The sequence below is a fragment of the Chelon labrosus genome (genome assembly GCF_963514085.1).
Source record: "Chelon labrosus genome assembly, chromosome: 17".
Taxonomy (NCBI): Eukaryota; Metazoa; Chordata; class Actinopteri; order Mugiliformes; family Mugilidae; genus Chelon; species Chelon labrosus.
Genome location: NC_140350.1, coordinates 4367509 through 4390427, shown reverse-complemented (window position 1 = coordinate 4390427; position 22919 = coordinate 4367509). Strand labels below are relative to the sequence as shown.

At 40.5% G+C, this 22919-nt stretch overlaps 2 protein-coding genes across 2 annotated transcripts; both read right to left on the bottom strand.

Moving 5' to 3' along the window:
* Positions 1-703: 703 nt before the first annotated feature.
* Positions 704-11424, bottom strand: nufip2 (nuclear FMR1 interacting protein 2). Its single transcript, XM_084565204.1, has 4 exons — positions 11137-11424; positions 7861-9531; positions 7135-7167; positions 704-5596 (listed from the first exon to the last, which is right to left on the bottom strand). Exons 1-4 carry the CDS (start codon positions 11282-11284, stop codon positions 5544-5546), a joined length of 1905 nt encoding a protein of 634 aa, XP_084421330.1. The 5' UTR covers positions 11285-11424; the 3' UTR covers positions 704-5543.
* Positions 11425-13708: 2284 nt separating this feature from the next.
* Positions 13709-22073, bottom strand: glra4b (glycine receptor, alpha 4b; the record flags this gene model as incomplete). Its single annotated transcript, XM_084564967.1, has 9 exons — positions 21649-22073; positions 20805-20872; positions 17592-17815; positions 16376-16458; positions 16146-16283; positions 15836-16050; positions 14696-14854; positions 14101-14196; positions 13709-13981 (listed from the first exon to the last, which is right to left on the bottom strand). The coding sequence occupies exons 1-9, from the start codon at positions 21860-21862 to the stop codon at positions 13709-13711; spliced, it is 1470 nt and encodes a 489-aa protein (XP_084421093.1). The 5' UTR covers positions 21863-22073.
* Between the last annotated feature and the right edge of the window lie 846 nt (positions 22074-22919).

Here is a 22919-nt window from a genome sequence, read left to right as displayed (position 1 = left end):
CAGCAGCTGCAGCTTTATTAAAAGGAGTCCTCCATGCTTTGGTGAAGTATTAGAGTTATGTGGGACGTTGCACGTCGTCACCAGTGTCCCAGAACATCTCTGTGAGTGATCTCAATGCGTCCTCAATGACTCTCAGGTGAGTTCACACCTGTACATAGACCTGATCTGATCAGGTGTGAATAGGATCTTTGAGAAAAGTTTGGGCTCATAGAACAAAATGATTTAATAGACAGATATTGCATGTAAGTGCATCACAATTTAGTTTGTGTAAATAGTACAATTACTGAATGATAACGTTTCATAATGCTTTTTTGGATTTGGATGTTTTCAGAACTTTCAGAAGCTACTCAGATGACTGGTGAAACATCTTCTCAAAACCTCTGTGAGTCCAGTTGCCTTTTTTCTTTTTCTTTTTTGGATAAACCATGACCTGGATGACTGAGAACCTTCACAGACATATTTTTATAAACGTCTTTCTCTATGGAGGTACTCCCATTCCAGCAGCGCTAAAGGGCATTATCAGTTGGCATGCTATAGGATTCAGATGGGTCCTGCTTTAGTTCTTGTTCTTTGGGCCTTTTACACAACCCTGGGTTTCATAATCTGTTTTATAAAAGACCTTCAGTTACTTTTCCTACTTGGATCCGGTGCTCAGAATGCAGGGGAAACCGCAGCCTCGCAGCGGACGTCTGTGTTAAATGGGTACCTGTAAGCAATTTAAGAATTAGACGTACTACACAAGGTTTAGATAATTAACAGTAAACAAACCAATGTAGTGTCAGTTTACACCAACAACAAAACACACAACGCTGCACGTCTTCATGAAAATTTGACATTTTAATGGAAACTAAAATTGTGAACACTGGAGGTTTTTTTTTTATTGACTTTATTACATTGTTTGGAATTGGAGGGTTATTATCATGCTTTAAAAAAAAAACAACATTGTAATGTGACACTTCTGTTAAATTTAAAACAAAAAACAAAATTAAATAGTCAGACTGCTCACTTAAAAACTTAAATGCCAACCTGTAAGACATTTGAGAAAGAAATGCTATTGCCTCATGTTTTAGGGGGGGGGGAGCAAGAGGTGGAAAAGTGACAAGAGGAAGAGGAAGAGGAGGAGGAGGAGGAGACCACAAAGAAAGAAAAATAAAACAAAATGCATCAACAAGCACAACAGCCATTTGAGATGACACGGAAACAACAGAAAAAGATGACTCGGCACAACATCCCTCCTCATGACTGAATCCTGTAAAGACACATGTCGCCCTTGTTTTCTTCACTCCCCGTGCATGTGTGGAATCAGAAACGCTGTACCTCTCAGGTCAAGAAAAACAAACACAGAAACAAAAAAAAAAAAAAAAAAGCCCCCTGAATTAGAACATTTCCACGAGAGGCAACGACAGTTTAAAGGAGGGTCAGTTTTTAAGTGGAGCTCAAAACACCAAGTCCAGCATTTCCCATTACAGATGACCGATTACTGGATGAAGAAGCAGCACTTTCGGTATATAAGATTTCTCCTCTCTCACACCGTGTAGCATCGCACTCAAAGTGACATTCATCTGCTACGAGTAGTGACCTCTCTTCACTAAAAAAAAAACACACAAAAAAAACTCCTCCGAACCCAGCGGGATGTCAGGAAGCTGGTTATGACATCACCAGCAGCGGCCTTTCCCTCCGTCTGTGCGTGCTGCCATTCAGTAGCTGAATATCTGAGTAGTGTACCTTTGGCGAAATTCAGAGTTGTTGAACTGCACGTTAACACCTCACTCCCCCTCACAACATGATCAACAACACCACAAATAAAAAATATATTAAGGAGGAACTCCGAATTCAGTGTGGTTCCATGCTCATCACAACTATCTGAAGAAATCCTTTCACTTGTATAAAATCTGATGGAAAAGAGTAACTTCAAATATATTAACATTGGTGCTATTGGGGGGAGGGGACAGACCTACATCAGCCTTAATCAATAACTAAAACATCTAAAGCTCAACAAAAATGAGAAATCTTGATTTTTCTGCGTCATTTATCCTTTTAGTCTCATCCTACGTGTGCATCTATGGATAAATTAGGTTATAACTCAAAAATAAACATGTTAAAAGATTAATCTGTTAAATCAGTTCAAACGAATTATGTGCTACTTCAGACATTAACATGACAAAGGACTGGCATGAGTAATACACCAGCAAGCAGTTGTTCATCATCCGCATCCATTCAAACCCATTTGCCTTTACGTCACGCAATTCCCAAACACAAACCATGAAAATAAAAAATAATAATAAAAATTAAAAAAAAAACAAGTTAAAAATGCTCATTGCTTTCAGCCGCGTCCATGTGTCGCTTAAAGGAAGAAAATTAGGGTTATCCGTAAGAATACTTAAACAGCATTGCAAACGTTACAGAAAAAAATGGCACGGATATATGCTGGAAGCAGATTTGAAACAATCAAAATTGCTGTTAAAGTAAAAAAAAAAAAATATGAATAATTCCCACACAGGCACCTGAACATGAAACAACATGAGGGGGGGACCGAGGGTCTGAAATATACGAGGAACTTGCATATAATAGGAAGAACTTGCTATGCACACACCCAACAAACAAGTTGCAACCTGGAAGCAAACATCAGCATCCTTGAGGTGATTGCACATCCTGAGGAGGTGGAAAATATAAACTCCACTTGGTCAGGCTTTGCCATCGAAGCACACCGACAGTCAGACACCCCCCGCCCCCCCCCAAAAAATATCACTGATTAACCATCTACTCGGCTTCAAGAACCTGTTTTTGGTTTGCAGGCTACAATGCTAAATAATAGCTAATAGCTCTATCACTAAATGCATACTCAGCATAGCCTTGTTGCTGTATTAAGTGCTTAAAAAAGAGGAGCCTCAGGGTGGGCAGGCAGAAGATTCTGATTTCCCTGTACCAGGACTATCCACTCAAAAACACAAGACAAAAAAAAATATATTATAAAATTGTAAGACTACAATAATATCACATACATTTTGATCACCCTGTTTTACATTTAGAACCCTTTAGATGCATTGCTGTTCACTGATTCAGCCTCAATAATTTGGCGTTAACCATATGGTTTCATATCACTTTGTCTATGAATTATGGGCAATCAGAAGAATGAAACTGCGTTTTTTGTGTGTTTGTAACTTTACGTCAAATTAAATATCAATTTCCACAAGCATACAACAACATAAGTATAAACACTAACAGGTAATGTCTCCTCTACTGACCGGAACCGACAAAATTCAGAGGGCAGCATTCAACGGTACACTCATCCGTCACATGGAAGCCAAAACAAAGAGTTTTAAAATAGCAGAGAGGTGACTGCGATTAGACGCGGAAGTTAAATGTCAAGACGACTTGTTAGAAGAATGCGGCTGCAGCTACGACTTTCCCCTCTCAGCACACAAGCTGTAGCGCTTTCTAATCAGGACACAGTGGAAAGAAGTGTTCTTGAAAGCTTATGACTACCCCAAAGAAGCACCACCGATGTTCAGCATTAATCAGTCAAGAGGTGCTTCACTATAACACGTGGGGAAAATGAAAGATTACTGTCTAATGTATATAAAACACATGGAGCCATGTGCTTCTTTTAAAATAAAAAATAAAAAATGACACGTCTCTATTACTTGGTGTGCTGTCATTACATATTGGACTCTCTCATATATACTCCCATTCATTTCCAATGCGAGAACATTACATAAAAGGGGCAGTTTGGCAAAAACAATATTGAACACAGTCATGGCTTTATCAACACTACCTGAGTTACATTTAATAATTCTGTATTTTTCTGAAAAGTAACAGCCCAGAGCCATTCTTTCAAGGAGTATTTCTCATCAGTACATATAGATTTTTTTTTTCTAGCAATTATAAGATAAAAGTAATTAGTTTACATAAAGTGCTATTAATCCACACATTAACCAAATCTAGAGAAAAGAACCTGGACAGTTCCATTAGTTATTTGAATAAACCAATCCTGATTTGGAGATGGTGAGAAAGGGATGTCAGAGCTGACCAGTTAGCAAATGTGGGCTGCCTAGACTTCCAACGCGAGCTCTTTTAGAAGAAGAATCTGTGCAACAAACTGAACACACACCTAAGAAACATTTTGAACAAACGGAACTGAACTGCGAGCCACGCGGACATCCCGGGCGATGATTCCGTAGCTCCGCATCTCGTGTTATTGCACACTGGTTTGCAAACGTAATAATGTTATCCACAGTAAAACATAAAAATACAACTCATCTTCACATTTTAACACAGTCTGACAAAGTGGCTAGTTGGGGGAACCTAGATTAGTATTGCAATTGTTGTGTTACTGTTATCTTCGTGTGGCCATGAATGGTGACCTCTGACTCATTCATTTCCACCAGTAAACATGCAGGAAATACAATGCCATAAGGCAGAAAAGTAAAGACCAAATGCTGAGTCTAAATAAAAATCAACGTTGTAAAATCCCATGTGACAAGGGAAACTGAACAGAAATGCAGGCAAAATAATCTGTAGACATCCTGAGTCTTGCTGCTGAACAAGGAGCACAAAACACAGAAGACCTTACTGGAAGAAACATCTTGACAGTTTGTCACCCAGCGTCCTATTCCTAAACTCACAACTCATATATGAGCCTGGTATATGAATGTGAATTTAGGAACAGTCTGTCGCGACCTCATAACCATCTGATTGAAATGTATAGAGAGCTTCAAGATTAAAACGTTTAGAATAAACCTACAGTGAAATGAAGGGGCGTCTCTTTCCTTCAAAGTGGGCACTTCTGTACCTGTGCTCTGGCGTCATACTGCAGTTCTGATAACACTCGCGTCAAGATGAAACAGCGTAAAAAGAAAAAGCGAGCATTTCAATTCTGGGCTCTGATTTTTCCCTAAAGGATTTAAGACAAGGTTCTCCCTTCCTGGATGGCGCCTCACCTATGAGCTTCCACTTAACTTACAGTTTAACAGGACTCCAAACACCTTTGATCCATAACTTCAAGGCATTCTTTGCAAAGTGTCTTCTCCTTTCATTCACAATGAATTCAAGCTTGCACACGGATGTGTATGTATAACGTCTAAACATATCTTTACAACGAACTCATTTGAATGCGTGAAGAAAGAAAATGACAGAGGCATCCCATAGTCAGACTGACGGCTGCCGCAGTTTAACAGGATAAAGGCTTAGGGAGGTGCAGTCCAAGACACCTTCCTTTGTTGAACTCCATGACAATATCCCTAAAGAGTCATTAGACAAACGGCTAGCTCAGCTCAAAGTTGCGACTGTCCAGTCATCGAGTTGGAGAGGAACCGGATCAACTCCCTTAACGTCTGTCCAGACTGTGTTTGTGTGCACGTTTGTCTGATGTCCCCAAAACAAATGTCTTGTTCCACCCGAGGCTTTCCAAGGAAAATCTGTCATGCTAAACTATCAATGTTTTCACAGTTGTCACTTTATCTATCCGACAGGATGTGTGATTTCCAAGGTAGATAACTGCAGCACCCAGAGGAGAAGAAGGTAAGTACTGTAGACCATCTACCTCACTGAACAGGTCCATCCTTGGTCTCATCATAAACCACTACTCTTTTTGGATCTACAGCAGAAGAGACAGAGAGGTGGAAAAGTGTTAGGTTACTCAACGTGATTGCATAAAGTACATAAAGCAAGAGGCCAGTGTCTAATTCAGTTCAACACTGACATCAGCACCATAACACCCAGCACTAGTGATAATGGCATGGTTCCCTTTAGCTTATGGTTGGATATTTAGCTAGCCTCAAACATCACAGAACCCATGTCTGTGTTGATATCAACAGACGGTTTGGAATCACTGCTGCCTTTCAGTTGCCAGCTGGCCCCGACTGCAGAACCAGAGGACTATCCACCAGCAGTGTGTCACACTTTATCATTTTAACAGTGGCTCTCTGCTGGTGATTATTTTTAGTTGTTTATGGTTATTCTGTTTAGGAATAAAACAAATGTGCCTTTTAGTAATGTAAGCATTGTTGTTCATCGTATGTTGGACAAAAAGCATTAATGCATTCTTGGTGAAAATGTTGCCATACTGCCTCCAACTAGAACTCTCTTTCCATGCACGTCCTTTCAGGGATATGTTTGTTTTCTATGTGTGGCGTTCTGCAGGCTTTATGGGGTTCTTATCCATTGAGTTTTTCCTCCTGCTGTGTGAATTTAAAGTTTTAACACACCAAAGTCACACACATAAGACAAACAAACCAACTGATCGCAGCAGCCGTAGACCAACAGCCCCTGTGCTCTGTGAGGTAAAATGACGATTTTAGGATGTTTTTGTCAATGGAGTCTGGTGGCTTTGAAGGGAGTACAGATCGATATAAGAGCTTCAGTTTCCCGAAGGAAAAGGCTGTCTGACATCAAGGTAAAGCTGTGATAATATCCTAACTATAGTGTAATCTTACATTCATATTGATCTTTTTTGTTGGGCCTTGTTTTAAGTGGCCAAAATGCATTTTTCTGTTGACCCCGTCTACGGCAGTTTATTGCTTGGCTTCCGTTCATGTCTGCTTCTCCTAACTGTAGGGACTACTCTGACTAAGTACCCAGTACAACCCTGCTTCACATATACCAAACTAGTCCTTTATGGCGGTAGATGTTGTAAAGATTATGTCAAATCATCAGTCTACTGAAAATACTACAGTAAGTTATCCCGTGTGTCCTCCATTGGAATCCTTCACTAAGCTGTACAGAAGATGAGCAAGCATGAATAAGTACATTCAAGAGGCAGCAGGTCGTATGTTTAAAGGGGAATATACATCTCTGACACTATTCTAAATAGATGTTAAATCTTTAGATTCAGTTTGTACACAGCTTAGTTTGGATTCTCAGTGTTTTAATCCTGACCCTGTACTGCAAAGTCACAGTCACTTGCATTTTTCTGCCATTACATTTCATTAGGTCAGGGTTAGAATACTAATGCACTCGGTTCTGAACATTTATAGATATATTAAAATTAACTTCACACCCAGCCTCCTGTTGGAAAGTAGATATGCATAATATGTTTTCTTATGTTCTTCCTTTTCCACTTCTGACTCTTGCTGACAAAACGGAACTGTCAAAACATTTCTAAAAACGGACGTCAGATAAGAAAGTTCAGCTTACCTTGTTTTTGCAAGTTGAAAATGTATTCCATTTCTGTTGAAAGACAAGAAAATGCATATTAATCCCGCATTAATTAATGATGGGGATTTTTTTCAGAAAATGCAACTCTAATCTTGCCAAAGAATATTGTGGGAAAAACAAAACAAAACATTTCTCCATTTGCAGACGACATCAAATCTCATGACAGCACTGGTTATGCTTAACAAACAAAACCTTGTTTTTGATGCTATTCAAAACATCCATTACTTGTCTCTGAATTCAAATTGCTGAAACTTATGGTGGCTTTTATTGTGAGGCAGTCACAAAAGTTGCAACGAATTTGCTACTGAGGTTAGTGCCAATGCATGACTGTAAAACTGAAAATGTCCTTTTAACAAATTTTTGACCATAGATATTTTTCATGTAAAGGGATGATATTGAGCTGCACACATTCAGCTTCTCAGAAAGGTAACCCACTCTCGCAGCAGAGCTTGGCTGTCATGAGAGAAAATACTTGTGACTGCACAGAATGAAATCAGATTTGGTAGCAATTATTATCATCGATGGCCTGCGTTTTATAGCACTGTAAACAGATAAACAAGTTGCACTTCTGTTACGTACACTTACTGAGTGTAGTATTAACCCACAAAATGGGAGCTGCCAAAACCGCCCAGTATAAAACGAAGATTAGAACTTTAAACTTTAACACACTGTGTTAACATTAATAGAATAGATAGTAAAAGTTACCTTTAGTGTGATAAGTGACAGCAGCTTTAACATCAAAGGATCCCCAGCTACACCTCCTGCCAATGTCTTTAGAGTGGGCCTGCTCTTTAGGCGAGCCAAAAAACAAAGTGGGTATCTGGCCCTGTGCAGGCTTAGCACCGTTGTCTTTACTGGGGGCCAACACAGCAGAACCTGCACCCTTAGCCTTTTCCTGGCCACATGGCTGCAGCTTGTTCTCCTCCTCACCCATCACACAAGCAGGAGAATAAGCGTTAGACACACTGCAAGGGGCACAAGTCCTTTTCTCTGGGTCTTGAGAAAAAGTGCCCGGCTCCAAGAATGACGGGCCAATGTCAAAGCAGGGCTGGACAGCCTTCGCTGCAACAGCCTGACACTCGCTTTGAGATGTGACCACAGTAGTCTTGTCCTCTGCAGGCACCTGGCCATTTCCTCCTTCCGGCACTAAGCTGGGCTCATTGATGAAGGAAAGCCCCCACTGATTCTGGAAGATGTCTCCCAGGGCTTTCTGATTTGTCTGAGCAGCCGGTGGGTCTAGGTGACGAGCGCTAGGGAGCACAGGTTGCATATTTAAAGGGTAAATTAATAGAGTACACTTTCTATGCTCATATGCTTCTCCATCCACAGGACTGGTTGAAGAGCTACAGTTACTTTCCAGAGGAGATGCTACATTCTCGCCACTTGGGATAGACGGGGCTGGTGGAATACTACTAGCAGCAGGAGCAAAGAAGGTACCCACTGATGGGCAGCCGTTTCCATTTCCAGAAACAGGACCATTAGTAAAGCTAGCTGAGGTGATAGTTTTCATAGCAGACATAGGGACCTGTGACAGTCTGACAGGAGGAGGCAGTGCCTCTCCTCCACCTTGAGCTACTTTGTTGAGGTTCTCTTTTACTTTACTTGCATAACTGATCTTGGGAACAATTTTAGCACTGCTATTGTCCACAGGAAAGGCAGGAGGGGGCTTGAACAAAGTCCATGAGTCCTCTTTTGAAGGTGAGGAAAGTTTGCCTTTGTGCCTTTCCTCAGATTTTTTACCAAAGGTGCCAACTGTTTTACCATCAGAGTTTTTCCTCTGAGATTCACCCAAAGAAGCTTCTGACACAGCAGCCCGTCTAGCTGCTGACTGAGCTTCTGCTTTGGCTCTAAAGCCATCGAGTCTGGAGCCCATTCCTTTCTCAGTTGCTTCAAGATTAAAAGCCCCCAGCTCTTGTGTAGTGTTGCCCTGCTGCATGTCCTTTTCTCTTATTACAATTTCAGTGTTCTTGGCATTGTTACATCTGGTCTTGCGTTTCTTCGGAGTAGTATATCCACCTTCAGAGCCGCTGCCATCATTGTCCTTACTAGAATAGCCATTTGTAATTAAGCCACAGTTTACAACACCATTCTGAAGCAACACAGAGTCTTTCTTATCCAAAGGTTGTCCCTCGTGATGACTCAAATCCAGGGTCTTTTCTTTGTCATTTTTAAGGTCCATATTCTTCTTATGGTCCAACCCTTTGCTGCTCACTTTTGGAACAGTCGTGTACAGCTTTTGCGTTGTCTTCTGCTTCACATTTGTATTACTTATGTGTCTGTTACCATTGCTGTTGGGGGGATGCGACATGCCAACAATATCAGACAGATGTTGATTCTTCTCCCCCTCCACGTCACTGATGATTACTTTTTTATTGCCTGAAAAGGGAAACAAAATCAGTTCATACTGAAATGACAGAACACGTCAACCACATTCTACTTGCCGAAATACTGACACAGAAAACTAGAAATTTTTACAAAAAGCCAGATTCAGCATCTGAAGTTTCCCCAATCCCATTCTGTCCAGATATCTATGGGCAATACAGGATATTTAAGGGCACAAAACACAATACCTGACTTGTAAGATCAGATCATCAAATGTAACACGTACACAAAAGAAGATCCACATTTTATTCACACTATATGGCTTGCATCTGCTTTATCACTCTCATGCTTGGACAATATGTTTAGTAATATTCCATTTACTATGTCCATGATGTCCAAATGTCCCTGCTAACATACTACAAGATGAACTGGGTCTTCCATATAACAAGCAATGGACATGTGATACACTTCACAACTGTCAGCTACATACAGGACAGTTAGCTGGCTAGCATTCCTAAGAATATCTGATCCGACATCTAAGAGCAGTTGTTGCAAGGTGTGTAAAGCTCACAGTAGTATTTGTGATACACATACGGGCTGGCAGTGAACCATAAATAGGCCTGTGTGTGCACAGAGGTATGGGAACTGCTGTGTCAACGTGGGATTTCCCATTCAATGGTGCCGACCCCCCTATGGCTGTGGACAGCACACGCGAGATTCTGAATGCAGCCTCGCCTATCTTCTCTTACACGGAGGCTGTTTTATAGCTCACTGTCAAGCATACGTGGTCTCAACGTTAGGTGGACGCTCCCTGTAACCCGCTCGCCTGCAGAAAACAAGCTCTTAACGAAGTGTACAATCGCGGTGCTGCGTGGCTTCGCGTTGACTGGACAACATGCAACAGGCCTGTCACAGATGGCTAACGCTAGCCAGCTAATGTCAACTAACCAGCTCCTCGCTTGTCATTAGCACGGGTGCTTGTAGCATAGACGCCGAACAGCAACAACCCAAGTAGCCAAAAAGGACAGCAATGACACGCCAGAAATGTAAAGCATCGAAGCTGGACAACAATTCCTGACTAAGCATATAACTTTAGCATTTACTTGCAGTGATATTCTAACATGGCCGACAGGAAATGGCAGCTCAGAACATTCCAGTGGAGCCGGCTCGGTTTCCTAAACTGGACACAGGCATGCTAAAATGAAAACGCTTTGACTGCAGTTGAAGACGACTCGTCACCGACTTATATAAATGAATATGTTCATAACACGTGTTGACAATACGGTATTTGATGAAATGATAAAGATGCATTTGCACAAAAATGGGTGGTGAAACCGGCGCACAAGGTCAATCCCCGATATGTCAAACCACCACCAGCGACAACTGTCACGCAACGTCAGCTAGCCGACTAGCTAACACGATGGCTGGTTTCTCGTCCAGCAGTGGTCAACTATCTGTTCAACCAGAGAGCAGGTCCCTAGGTGTAGTGTTTCTTAAAATACCCCGAGCAACAGCATGCAGTTTGAACTAACAGCTAGCTAGCATGCTAAACCCTCAATCACGATATAGTTCACATTACTTAGCAAATGCTAACTCGGCTCGTTGACATTAGCTGACCAAGGCTAGCAAGCATTAGCTAACTTTTCCGGATGGCCCAACCTGTTTTCTTCGTCTGCGTTTCCTGAAGCTGGCACTGGAAGTGGCTCTGATCATTTTTTAGACAAGTTGTATGTTGATTAGAGTTTCTGTCCTCTCCGTGGTGGTGGTATTGCCTGTCTTGTGCCCGATCTTTGGGCTGTTCCTCCATTGAAGTGAAGAATGTCGGACTTGTTCAACCAGTATGTTAGCTCACTCTAGTACAGGACAGTCCAATCACTACCAGTGTAAAACGGAAGCTATTTGAAGCCTCTGTAAACGTCAGCAGTAAACGTCTAAAAATGGCACTGTTTTGGGTGGTCACCGCCACCAAAAACCAGAGTCTAGGATTTGTGCTGAGTTATGGAAGGGGTATTTGGAAAGATTTATTCTGAATATGCAGATGTTTAAACTGACATTTTAAACTGACATAACTAACAAGAAACTATAACAAAAATCTTTTCAGGGTGGGCAATAACGGGGTGGGGTTCGTGTAAAAACCAAAAAAAAAAAAAAAAAAATCATATGACCCGTGGCGCTGCCACGTCTTCAGCCAGTGGACACACTTTGGTAGTGGGTCACTGCGAGATCCGTCCCACTCCCAAACTGGAAAACCAGCTTAATGCATATTCAGTAATAATTTAATTGGAAGCATTCCACTGAAAATGTTCATTTTTTTTGCATTTGTGCCAAAATGAACAAAAAAAGAATGTGATCATCAGAATGCATGCATCGTGCACACGAATAACTAATGTGCGTCATGTATTTTCCACCACATACTTTTGCATACTTTAACCAGAATATAAAAAACTAAGTAAATGTATAGCAATAGGTTTGGTTGCATTAGAACGACAAACTCAAAATGAGTGCTAGCCAGTAGCAATTCAAAGACTAATAATAATAATAACGATAACAATGCTATTATTAACAATAATAGTGATGATGATGATAATGATGATAATGACATAATTATGAACAGTTATTAATATTCTTATAATTTAATGTACATGCAAATCTTACACAATAACTGCAGAACATATAACTATCAAATAAGTTATTGCTCTCAGTTATTTTACATCTGGCCTCACACTGAGTAAAAAGGAAAGTTTCCTTTTAACGTTGATCACTCCAGACATGTTCGAGCCAATAGCGCCCCCTTCTGGCTGCATATACAAAGGCTTTGATTTTGTACACAGTATGCAGTAGCACTGAAGATGACATTGTGCAGTTAAAACAAATGCAATAAATAATGCAACCAGATTTCTTCTAATTCTGTCCCCTTCTCTAATTTGGTCTAAGCTCACTGATGAAAATTCGCATGTGAGGGCAAGTTTAACATAGCAAATCCAGTTAATGAAGGGTTTCCGTGCTAAGATTGTCTGATGTGTCCACAAAATCTTTATCATGTGTCCTGTCATTATTCTATTACTGCTTTCTAGAAAAAGAGGTCACCCTTGTTTCCATCTTAGTACCGTCCTCCTCTTCCTCCTCCTACTGTATATGCATGTGACAGCCACTTTTTAAAATGAAATATTCATACGTCAGCTTCATTTTATGGTAAGATTTATTTTTTTAAATCAGAGGCTTCTAGTGCTTGACCAGTCTCCAGATATATGCGCACAGAAACACTCGCTATAAAAAAATAAATAAACAAAACAAAAACATACAACGTGAGGTACTGAGCAAATCAATGTAAGAGCTCAAGTGGCATTTTTACCACAAAGAGTGAGGAATCCATATGGAATATATTACTCTCTGGCTAGTATGCAGATTCATATCTGGGGATGGAAATTGTTGACAATAATAAAAATCATAATAATATATTTGGCTATATGTGTGCTATGGCTTTATATCAATATACAGTGACATCTTTGAACCACATATTCTTCCCTTTGGTAGCATTAAATAATGGAAATGCAAAGGATGTATTTTACACATAAACATATTTCAGAAACAGATGATTTCACACTTTATCACAACAATGCTTCCTGTTGGGGGGTACAAAATGTAACCTAACTCCTAAATGTCATATAAGATTGAAAAAAAAAAAAAAAAAAACACAGCAGCATTTAATCCTAGAGTTCTTCAGCCTGCAATGCATGGAAATATTTGGATCACTGTGTTGTAAGTTAACAAACAAAAGTGTAATTCATGGTTGCAGTGTATAAATGGTTTGTCTCTGTAATACTGTGTATCATGGTACCTGTAATATTAGTACGCAGGAGGCCCGGTAAGCATATACTGCAGTATAAATCCTGGTGAAGCTCTACAGTAACTGCATGAACAGCACTGCATGTTTCTATAAAAGTGTGATATAATTGAGATCCCTGCTGCACACAAACACACACACACACACTGTACTCCGATGTGTGATGTGCATTGGTGCTAATAAAAAGTGCATTTCTATGGAAGTATTAAAAATTTAAAGAAACCGATGAACTCTTCCATGTCATGGAATTTCCCAATGGCACTGGACATGCAGTCATAACGCATCTTGCATGGCTTGGCTGAGGGCTCTCTCAGCCTGTAAATGTTTTAGTGAAGAGAGCAGAATTAAAAGTATCCAATATGTTCATGGTCCTGAGTCTGTGCATTGTCACAGTTTGGCTTGGGGATCTTCATGTCGTAGAACTTTGTAGGTGAGCCAGTAGAGGACATTAAACATGAGGAAACTCATAGGGAAAAGAGCTCGGGAGATGGTGTCAATCCTCTTCGCCCGATCCACAAAGCGCCTACGTATGTCGTAGAAACCTAAACCAGGAGGTAAATCTGCAAACACTGGCGTGGCATCCATTTCTGGTGCACTTCCTGTTGACAATGCAAGTCCATAACTCTGGAAGAGGAAACCCTGCTGTGCCAGCTCCTCCTCCTGCGAAATCAAGACACAACACAGCATAACTACTCTCCCTGAGAGTCACACAGCTTAACTGCTTATTTTTTTTCTTTTTAAACCAGTGACTGACTGGTAAACAAGGAAACAAAACATACCCTGGCACAGGCACTGCACTGTTGGGCTGCGTTCCCGTGTGGAGCATTGTTGCCTGACATGTTGTTTCCTTTCACCTTGCTGTCACCGCTTCCCTGCTGATGAGGAAAAGTGCAGCATGTCAATTAAACTGCACTGATGGTGCTGTTTTACAAATGCAACACAACTCAACTGTGCTATATAGATGTTTCAAGTCAGAGCAAATTTTAATTGCACTGCATAAATCCAACAATGAGTAAGTACACAAGATTGAAGCAGATGTTTTGTGCCTTGCAGAATACATATTAAAAAGTATGAATGGATCCTGCAGCTGCTGTCACACTGCTACATTTAGGAAATATTTTATATCTCACGTGGTTCGGCCCATTTAGTCTCCTCTCTGTTCATCTCACAGTATCTGACATGAGGCAGCAAGATGTAGAGAACATTCAGCCAACAGTGGGGTGAGGTGGTGACTTGAATTAATTACAGGTCAGCGCTGTCTGCATTTCATGGCTGGAGTGCAGCATGCAGCTGAATTGCAGCTCGTGCATAGCTGGGCATAGGGAATAGCAGGTGACAGTCGCCCGAAGGGCTGAGTGGGTGGGTTGCACTCACTGTTCTCTGCCGCTGTTGCTCTTTCAGCTTCTTCCTCAGTCTGAAGAACTCCTTGTGCTGGCGGGAAACGAAATTAACTGCAGCATACTCCAGTAGTGCAGCAAACACGAAAAGAAGACACACTGCCATCCAGATGTCTATGGCTTTGACATAGGAAACCTGCGAAACAAATCAAATCACTCAGTTCAGATCAGAAGTCATGACATGTTGGCAGTGAAATATGGAATAAAGTTACAAACATATCTAGAACTACATGTGTTTTGTGTATTCAGCATTCAATGACATTGTGCAGTGGCGAGAGAAGTATTATAGAATTATTTAAGTATACTACACTATAAGTATATAAAAGTCAAAAGTTATATGAAAAAAAAGTAAAAAACATTTGAAACAAAATGTTTTTTCTGTTTCCATTTATTTGTAAAGCATTTGGCCATTATTATTGACGTATTGTACTATCAACTTTCATTGTTTAAGTAGCACTTTTATTTGTAATTGGTATAGAACTGTGTATGGAGAGTAAGCTAAGCCTAAGCTGTATGTGTTGTATGTAAAACTGTAATTTTAGAGGAAATTGGTAGCTAGAGCCATTTACTTTCATTTCTCTCTGAAGTAGAGTATTCAGTAAAATAGAAACTGAATAAAGGGATGTAGTTCTTCTTTTCACTCCTTCTATTTTGTTTACCCTTTACCCACTCCATATTAAAAGGCCTATAAGACGTAAGTAATGATTCTAACTGATACAAATACTTAAATACTTCTGGTCATACGCTTATGTATCTAAATTTAAAGCTGCTAATGTCTCCTCTGTCCTGAATCCCCTATATGAATTTCTTACATTTTAAAGACTTAACAGGAAATTTCTTGAAATTATTACAGTCTGCTCTCACTAACAATAAATACATCACAATTGTACAACACTGCTAATAGTTCCATGTTGGCTTCATATACAGTATACGTAAAGTTTCTGTTTATGGGTAAACAGTAGGTTAATAAAATAAAAGTTCCTATCTCAAATTCCAAGGCATACATTTAATCCAACGACCATTTACTTTATTAAATCATCACTCAATTTATAATGAACAATGACTAATCGTATTTTCCTCTCCTCCCTGTAAAAGGTCACAAAGCAAACAGTGTGACCTTTGGCAGCGAGGCCCTGGAGCCAGAGCTCTGCGTCGTCATGGTGAGCACTGTAGTGATTCCCAGTCCCACTCTGGCAGGAGCAGCATCCATGTTGATCCAGAACGACACCCAGGACAAGATGACGGTGAGCAGGCTGGGTATGTACATCTGGATCAGGTAGTAGCCCATTTGACGCTCCAGGTAGAATTTGACCTCGATGCAGGTGAATTTACCTAACAAGCAGAGCAGACAGAGGCACAAACTCAGCCTTATTAGAAACCGACTGGCAGTATGTATTGAGGATGTAGATGTAGGTCGCCACGTGTACCTGTGTTGTAGTGCTTGGTGCAATAGCCGAGGCCTTTCTCCTCTTTCAGCACAAACTGAGGGAGCATCAGATCGTCGGCCACCTGCACCGCTCCTACATCCAACCACTCAAAAATAAGGTCATTCATGGTGTAGCCAACTAGAAGAGAGAGAGAAATTGCACCATATGCATTGAGTTTATGGGGAAATCTACAGCGAATGTGATGTTTTTGAAAAGAAAGAAGAACTCACAGCTTTCTAGTTGCATCGTGCACGTCTGGCTATCCATGGGGAAGTTTTTCAGATCCATTGGACAGGAAAGAGTAAGTGTCAGCCTGGAAAACAGAGGCAGCAACACCAGACACGGTGTGCAAAATGAAAAGGTGCTACCCTCACACTCTGACCCATGACTGGACAAAAACAATGTCAGTGGATACCCCACCAACGGGCGCCTCTAAACCCCACAGCTCCAGCTCTTTCTTGTTCAGGTGTCACTCAAACCCTTTTTGCACACTCACCCTACATTAAAGGTCACATCAAGCGGCTCTAACCTCTTTGGCACCTGTCCTCCTTTCCATCTTTCTGTTCCACTGCGCCCCATACAAGCGGCTGAAAGGACTGACAGGTGCTGACAGACAACATGTCAGCCTTCATGGTGGGCTTGATGTAAAATGGGCTGAGAACACAGCAGCACCATCACAATAAGAGTGTGCTGCCCCCTCACAGGACGCAGAGATCAAGATTAAGTAAAAAGAACATCCCATTATTTAGCACAGGTGTTGGTAAGGGCTTCACTGATAATACATTGAGTTTCTTTAGCTGTCACTGCTCTCTTTGTTGAGTCCTGATGTCTTTTGCTGCTCATTTTAAATGCCCTTCTCTGTATTCCAGCAAGGACAAAGTGAAGCCTCTCACTCAAATGAGCAATCCTGGAGAGAGGATGAATATTGTGTCATCTACATGTTACTCATATGTCAGCAAAGGTATTTATTTACATTTTTAACACATTCTGCATGGCCCAGTTATTCTATTGGCTGGTTGTTGCTGATTCACCGGGTTCATTTTAGGTTCAGACAAACTGATGATTTGGGCCATGTTTCGAAGATGTGTTAATAGAGCTTTACACATTGCTTCCTATTCTTTATGTTCTAATTATAACTCCTTACCATTACGCTACAATTCACAACTGCTCTACTGCCTCACTTCTGACCCGATTCCCTTTTAGCCTGCAGTTATTGTTCAACATGAACTGGTTCACACTGTGTGCGGACACTACCATTACAACCGAACGAAATAGAGTGAAAGAAACGTGTAGTGGGCCAAATGCTCAGTTTAGGCTACAACTCACAGAGGGAGAGGCTCATATTTACTCAACAAATAACAAACCATTGACATGAATTTGTTGTCTCCGATTGAGGTACATCCTTGCACATTATTCAGCCAAATCCACCTTTGAAGAACAGATCACCTGATGCTGTAGAGGACATTTCCATTCTGGAATATCCGAAGCAGTTTGTTGTCTGTTGTGACCTCGTGAAAGTTGGCTCCCTTTTCATTCGCGAAGAACAGGTCAGGCTTCCAGATGGAGTCCAACATTGAAGGATCCAAGTCCAGAGAGTCATCTGGATACTCCTTATATGCCAGTCGGGGGTCGTTCCACTGCTGCCGTAGAAATACATTGAGCCGGTAGTCCTGCGGTTTGGAGTTAACACATGATAATATGAGATTTCACTAGTTCTAGTTGTAAATCACCGAAACTAAATGTTATTCTGTAGTATTAATACACCAATCAAGCATAACATCATGACTGGTGAAGTGAATACTATTGATCGTCTTGTGACAATGCAAAGTTCTGCTGGGAAACATTTGCCATTCATGTGGATTTTACTGACCAGACCAGGCACCCCCACCCTATAGCAATGACACAGCAGGATGCAGCCTGACACAGGCACACACACAAAAACACTTTAGGAACAACTCAAAAAACATGAAGAACAGCACAAGGTGTTGTCCTGGCCTCCAAATTCACTAGATTCCAAACTGATCAAGTATCTGTGGGATGATCTACAGAGGCCCCTCCCCTCAACCCAACAACATTCTGTTACAAGTCACCACAGGACACCCTCAGAAGGTCCATGTCCATTTTCTGATGAGTCACAAGAGAGACCTACACAATATTAGGAAAGTGGTCATAATGTTATGACTGATCGGCGTACAACACATATAGTGTACATACATACATCAGTAACATTTCACTATTTGGCACAAGTCTATGTATCTAATTATGGATAGAGGCCTGTAGCATTTGAAAAAAAGAAAAAGAAAAAAAAAAGAAGTATAAAGAAGTACAAATGCTGACAAACAGACCTCAGTGCCCTTAACCTCAACAACACCAAACTCCACTCACCTCAGTTTTTGTCAATTAAATTTTGATGTCTCTCTCGGAGGTATTTAGAAAGTCTTTCAAACTCTAGACTCTAGAATAAATCAGCAAACAGACACTGCCCATGGGCCTCATAAATAAAGGATAGTTCCTTAGTTGACACAGACAAAGGCATGAGAAAGGCTGACACTCTTCATTGAACTCACAAGATTAGAGAAACAGTATGTTTAGGCATCATAAAACTCAGTCTCTATAAAGAGAAGGAGGGGAGCCAGAAATGTTTCAAATGAACGAAAGAGCTGGATCCACCTGATAAATGAGTATTAACATGCTGTGTTGTCTGATTTGCAACCTTGACATTTTTACTTCAGAAGTGTAAATGTGACAGTTAATGATGGTTGCGGGCGGCACAGTGGTGTGGTGGTTAGCGCTGATGCCTCACAGCAAGAAGATTCTGGGTTCGAATTCATTAGTTGACTGGGGCCTTTCTGTGTGGAGTTTGTATGTTCTCCCTGTGTCTGTGTGGGTTCTCCAGCTTCCTCCCACTGTCCAAAGACATGCTGGTTAGGTTCACTGGTGATTCTAAATTGGCCGTAGGTGTGCATGTGAGTGTGAATGGTTGTCTGTCTTTCTGTATCTGTCTCTCCTGCCATAGACTGACAGCTGGGATAGGCTCCAGCCCCAAGACCCTCTGTTCTTCTTGACGCAGCAGAAATGAAGCACAATGAATGCAACTGGACCACTACTACAATCACACTAGTACCAGATGGACTCTTAAATGAATGTGCCACAATCAGCAACATTTAAAAAATGAAATCAACTTAAATATGCTGTGTATATTTGCGGACACATACAAATCATTTGTTCTCTCCATTTATCTCATCCAAGTGAGCACACGGGGCAGCCACGCAAGGTGCTCAGGGAGTTTTAGGTGCTTATTCAAAGCACCTCAGCCATGGACTTAAAGGGGATCGAACCGATGACCTAACAAAAGCTGCTTCTCTAACCACTAGTCTTGAACCTTTTTCAAAAACAGATTAGTCCTGCTCCCAGTACAAGGACCTCTGCCATGGAAACACTCAAACTGAATCACTTCTGACACAAGATCTATTGGTCTTTGTTATCAGTGGGTAGAGTCTATTGTGTTGTTTATAGGTAATAAACAACACATTATTATTCATTCATTCATTTTCTGTAACTGCTTGTCCTCTGGAGGGTCAACTTTCCCAACTGTTATTGGGCAAGAGGTGGGGTACACCCTGAATAGGTTGCCAGTCTATCACAGGGCTTATGTTACTATTAGGCTATTTAAAATAACAATACCTTGCATACATTATCAGTACTATTCGTTATGGTGAGTAGATTAGATTAGGTGGTAGAGCAGATCAGAAATAGTCCTGCCTCAGACTGGACCATTCAAAAAATTTTAAACGCAGTAACATAAACTACATTTACTCAAGTTCTGTACTCTGTTATCTGTACTGCTGCTTTAATACATTAAATACATAAATATCATACTTTTATTATTATTATTACAAATATTTTTATTATTACAGGTATGTTCATAAAGTAGCAACATGCATTTAGTGTCTGCACACAAATGCATCCATAACTAGAATGTAATATGACTTTTATGTCATATGAAAGTACTCTGAAACAGGCTATTTTATGAGCACTTCTGGTATTGTGAGTGTATTTTGATGCTAACTGCTAATATTTTTATCAAGTTAAGTATAACACTGAAGGCAGCATCTTTACACTGTGGTGTTGCTTCTTTGAATACATCTTCCAACAGAGTAGAGCAGAAACATTACTCCTGTTCTTATGTTTTGTGACAAGGCTCAGTGGTGCGGTGACATGATTAGGAGGATTATTCTCACAGGCAAATGTTGAGTATAACAACCTGCAACTAAGAGGCAACAATGTGACCACGCAGCCGTCTCAGACTACTACAGACATAAGCCTACAAAAGCCCAGTAACACGTATATTTATATATATTTTTTATCAAAGTGACATTTTTCAGCGCTATTGTTGTGCAAAGTTATGATGATGAAGTCCTAAGAACTAAATATTAAAAAAATACTTTCAATTAATGTTACCAGTGAAAGATCATCAGTTCTACTTCATTTGGTGGATTCACAGGGATATAAATATACTAGAGTAAACGTTACTGACATATTTAACTAATACCCATACAAACAAATCTACAGCTAAATTTGATTTATTTAAGTTAATTATCATTGAAATGAAGTGAAATGGCATTTTATTAAAAATGTTGTAAAGCTGAATGTCCTCACCATAGTTGTTTCAGTGATGGATCCAAAGCTGTTGATGAAGATGTTACAGGTGACATTGACGGGAGGACCTGAGGGAAGAAGAGAGTCATTGCATCACAGCATAGTAAGACTGATTTCTTTAATACCACTGATGATGAAGAAGACCACATGAAGTCTGAAACCAGTGAGGAGCAGAGCGTTCCTGTAAAATAATACATGCTCATTTCCTGCCTAGTGTGCCACACTGTGTCCTGATAAACAGCCACATCCAAGATACCAAACAAGAAATTGTGTTGTCATTTCCACTATGCTCCCATTAGCGTAGTCCAAATGTCGACCCCTTAAACTTAAATATTTTAGTGACTCATTTCCTAAGAGGCAATAATTTATTGATTCTGCTTAAGTTACATTAGTGTATTTATAGATAATCAGCTGGGATTTACCCAGCGTGCTCTGACAAGGATGTGGAGCAAGTATGAAATATATATGAAATGCGACCCCAGAGGCTGAGGGGGAAGTATGTCAGGGAGAATCTGCTGGCTTCACTCTCAAGGCGGGTCAAGACTGGACTGAAATAGGCCTTTGGGGTAACATGCAAGGGTGACTGCACATTTCTGTCACAAAGAAATCTGAAAGTCTGTGTAAAAATACGATAACCCGGGGCTGTGGGTCAACATAAAAACAGTAACAGCACATGACAAAAGGAAACAAGACTTCTGTGTGAAGTCATCATAGCCTGCAGCATCTCTCACTTCTGACCCATCTGTGAATGATTTGCTGCTTCGCTGCTCAGATGCAAATTGAGCGGTGCACATCATCACACCTGTCCCGATGGAAGAGGTCTTACAACTTCACGGTACATTACCTTTGAAATTTGGCCTGATGCGAGCGTCGTAGCCAGATGTGCGTCCCATCAGTTTGTCCAGAAAGTCAGAAGGAGAGTGGGGCTTGGCTGCTTTGCTGGGGAACTTCACCTCCTTACAGAGCACAGACCTGCCAAGTGACGGGACAACCAACTCTGAGTGCACTGGCATTTCCTGTTGGATTTTTACTTTTAACTTAATGTAAAACACTTGCATTTTTCCTTCTGCAAACAGACTGTATTAAAGATGTACAATATCTGAAATGACTTGACGTGACCAATGCACCAGTGTGCATTTGGTAATTAAATGCATCCTGCTTACTCAACAGCACTTATTTTATTCTAAAGGATTCAATTCAAACTGTAGAATCACTTTTTTTGTTTCTTTAGTCTGACAAATCTTGCAAATTTCTCCACTGTGGGATAAATAAAGGACTGCCTTTTCTTATCTTGTTAAATTATACATAACAAAATATTTCATGCAAATATTTCTTTTCACTTTTAAAAGAACATCAAATAAGCACACAGCTCGTCTCCTGTAGTTTTATTACATACAAAAAAAAATTGTGTAAAATGTCATAAAATAGTGTCAACTAAACATGCAGCACAAATATTACATTTACTCATAGAAATTCACCATCTTACCTGCCTTGTAGAAACATTAGAAACAAAACCCACAGCAAATATGTAACGCAGAGCAGCCGCATTCTTAGTTGTAAGACCCAACAGATGATGAGAGACAAAGAGCTGAAATTCCACAGGAGAGAAAAGCGGAGAAGCGAGCGGTGAACTTCTTGTTGCTCCTCTACTCGGGCTCCGTCTTCTGGACCCAGATGAGCCTCCCTCCCTCTCTCTCTGCAGGTGTAAACACAGGAAGCTGCTGCTGTATAATTCAGAATCCTAAGGAAGTTTTTTTTTTTTTTTTTTTTTTCCTGCCTCTGTTTGTGTGGATGACTTCAAGCTTTATCTCTTTTTCATGGCCATATGCATGCTGAAGGAATTACTGCAAGAATATTTAAAGTGACAGCACCATTTTCATAGCGGAGTGGCCCCCACATTGCTCTTCTGCATGGGGAAATACCGAGAATTCAAATCAGATGCCTTACATTTACAACTACGCTTTTTTGCTTTAAGAAAAACAGAAAAAACAAAACTTAAAGTTGTCATTTAAAGAGTTTTTAAATAAAGCCTTCTATGTTTCAAATATATTTATAACTGTATAGTAGATCACTGCAAGAGATCAACCCAAATTCACATTTGAACTCCCAACACCT

Coding starts and splice junctions, on each gene's coding strand:
- nufip2 (XM_084565204.1), bottom strand. CDS start 11,284: ATGGAGGAACAGCCCAAAGATCGGGCACAAGACAGGCAATACCACCAC. Junction 9,532..11,136: donor AACGCAGACGAAGAAAACAG/GTTGGGCCATCC, acceptor TTCCCTTTTCAG/GCAATAAAAAAGTAATCATC. Junction 7,168..7,860: donor TGTCACTTATCACACTAAAG/GTAACTTTTACT, acceptor GTCTTTCAACAG/AAATGGAATACATTTTCAAC.